Below are 2,159 nucleotides of genomic sequence, written 5' to 3'. Positions count from 1 at the left end.
ACACTGCTTAGTTAGTTGTGCAGATAGCTGAGTTAGTTAGTCATGTTAGCTTCTAGAATCAAGTACAATTAGTTACAAGTTTGTTAGAGCTGAGTCGGTTAGAAATATTGTATATAAGTGATCCCATTGTATAGAATGAATAAATCAAGGGAAGTAGTACACATTCTTTTCTCATGAATATTTTCCAGTGTTCTTAGCCACATATCAGTGTTCTTACCTTCTATGCAATTCGATCAATAATTCACTAAATTTCACAAGTCATAATCCTTTGAAAAAGTTGCAACCCTTTGAAAAAGTCAGAATTCATCAAAAAAAGTCACAACTCATTGGAAATGTCACAACCCTTAGAAAAAGTTGTAACCCTTCGAAAAAGTCACAACTCTTTCGAAAAATCACAACCCTTCAGAAAACCCACAACTTTTCAATGTGAACAAATGTTTGCTTTTGATATAATATATAAATAAATAAATATAAATGTAAAATATAGAAAATATACTAAATTAAGTGTTTTTAGTTGGGATATTATAATAATTTAATATTTAAGTTAGGAAATTCTAGTTTTTAAAGTAATATAAATATAAATAATGATAACTGTTTAACTTGAACATTTTACCCGACTTGTTTACTATGATAAGACATTATTCTATCTTATTTTAAAATCACAAAACATAAAAGTCTTTCCTATTTTCTTTAATTATGCCGTCCCCAGTCACTCTAAAATATTTAAATTGAAATGAATTATGGGTAACTATATGACATAAAGTAAAACATGGGGAGAAATAGATTTTCGAAGATAGTACTCTGGTCTCATTAAGTAAATTGGACCAACATTTGAACAAATGCATTCGGAACAATTTTACTTAAGAAATTCATCACAAACATATGATCTTATCTATTACAGCAATCAACTAATTAAGCATGCACTCTTTCTAAAAGAAGATTATATAATTATACATATATACTTAATTGTCGTTTTAATTAATTACTTTAATTAGCCATGAAGGGCATCAAGGGTGTTGATCAAAGCCAAAGCATTGCTTGTCATATGTGCAACTTCAACAATCTTTCCCCTCACAACTGTCTTAAGTTTTCCGTTCATCGATTTTCCGGCAAACCCTTCGGTGCAGGTGTCTTCGTTGGTTAAGGCAGCACTTACCCATGTTTGAATATCACTCATTTTCATGTCAAAATCTCTTCCCCTTAATTGCTTCATTTCTCCTAAAGATTTTCTGAGTTCACTTACTGTGTCACTTAATTCCTCCACACAGTCTTGCATGGCGCCTACCTCTCTAGGCGTCATGCCTCGACTGTGTGCCACTTTGATCATCATGGCGGATGTTGATTGGGCTGTTTCGATGCTAACGGAGAGGGATTCATGTGCTAGAAGTTGTGGAGAAACTCCAATAACACTTGAACGGCTTGTTAATGAACTGAAACATAGGTTAGGATAAGTTGTTGACTTACATGATGTTCGTATAAACTCTGTATTTGTTTCTCCCGAATCTGGCCTTGCTGCAGTAGTGAAGCCTAATAAAATAAGAAACACAGTCATGAGAAAGTTATAATTACAACAACCTTCCATTTCTCTCTTTCTCTAAGCTTTTTGTTTCTCAATAACTAAATTAAAGCTAGTTGAGTGTGATGAAAATGGGAATGAAGGGTTCTGCATTTATAGCAAAAACTCTCAAAGTGGGGGTGGGGATGGGGATGAGCTTCTACTGTTCCATTTAATAGTATACAAAACAAGTTCCATTTCTATATCGTAGTTAAAGCAATGTTGACAAATTGATTAGAAAGGCATAATCAATTGTATATTACTCTAATTTCAGGAAGAGAGTTATAAGAATCTCAGTTTTTCCTTGGGCTAGAGAAAACATTATGGTTAAATCCGGATTACAATCAATGATTTAAATTTAGATCATTAGGAACTTGTGTAACTATCCAATGGTAAATACCGGCATGGGATGTGTTTGGTACGAAGGAAAATGTTTTTTAACCAAATTTACTAGAAAATGAGTGTTTGAAGTGACTTATAATTTTGACACTTTTGAGGTCTTTTTTTATTTCTTATAATGTTTGGAAAAGATTATAAAAAAAAAAAGCTTTTGTATTCTTATTTTAGACCCAAAATATTCAATATACGACTTTTACCTTTTAGC

At 32.1% G+C, this 2,159-nt stretch overlaps 1 protein-coding gene across 1 annotated transcript; it reads right to left on the bottom strand.

Annotated features, from left to right (window-relative positions):
• Positions 1-956: 956 nt before the first annotated feature.
• LOC125828301 (21 kDa protein-like) lies at positions 957-1,632 on the bottom strand. Its single transcript, XM_049507613.1, has one exon. The coding sequence runs from the start codon at positions 1,580-1,582 to the stop codon at positions 992-994; it is 591 nt and encodes a 196-aa protein (XP_049363570.1). The 5' UTR covers positions 1,583-1,632; the 3' UTR covers positions 957-991.
• Between the last annotated feature and the right edge of the window lie 527 nt (positions 1,633-2,159).

The sequence above is a fragment of the Solanum verrucosum genome, unplaced genomic scaffold (genome assembly GCF_900185275.1).
Source record: "Solanum verrucosum unplaced genomic scaffold, falcon-dt-bn FXZP01000047.1, whole genome shotgun sequence".
Taxonomy (NCBI): Eukaryota; Viridiplantae; Streptophyta; class Magnoliopsida; order Solanales; family Solanaceae; genus Solanum; species Solanum verrucosum.
Note: the sequence above shows the minus strand (reverse complement) of the source record. Positions and strands in the feature narration are given on the sequence as shown.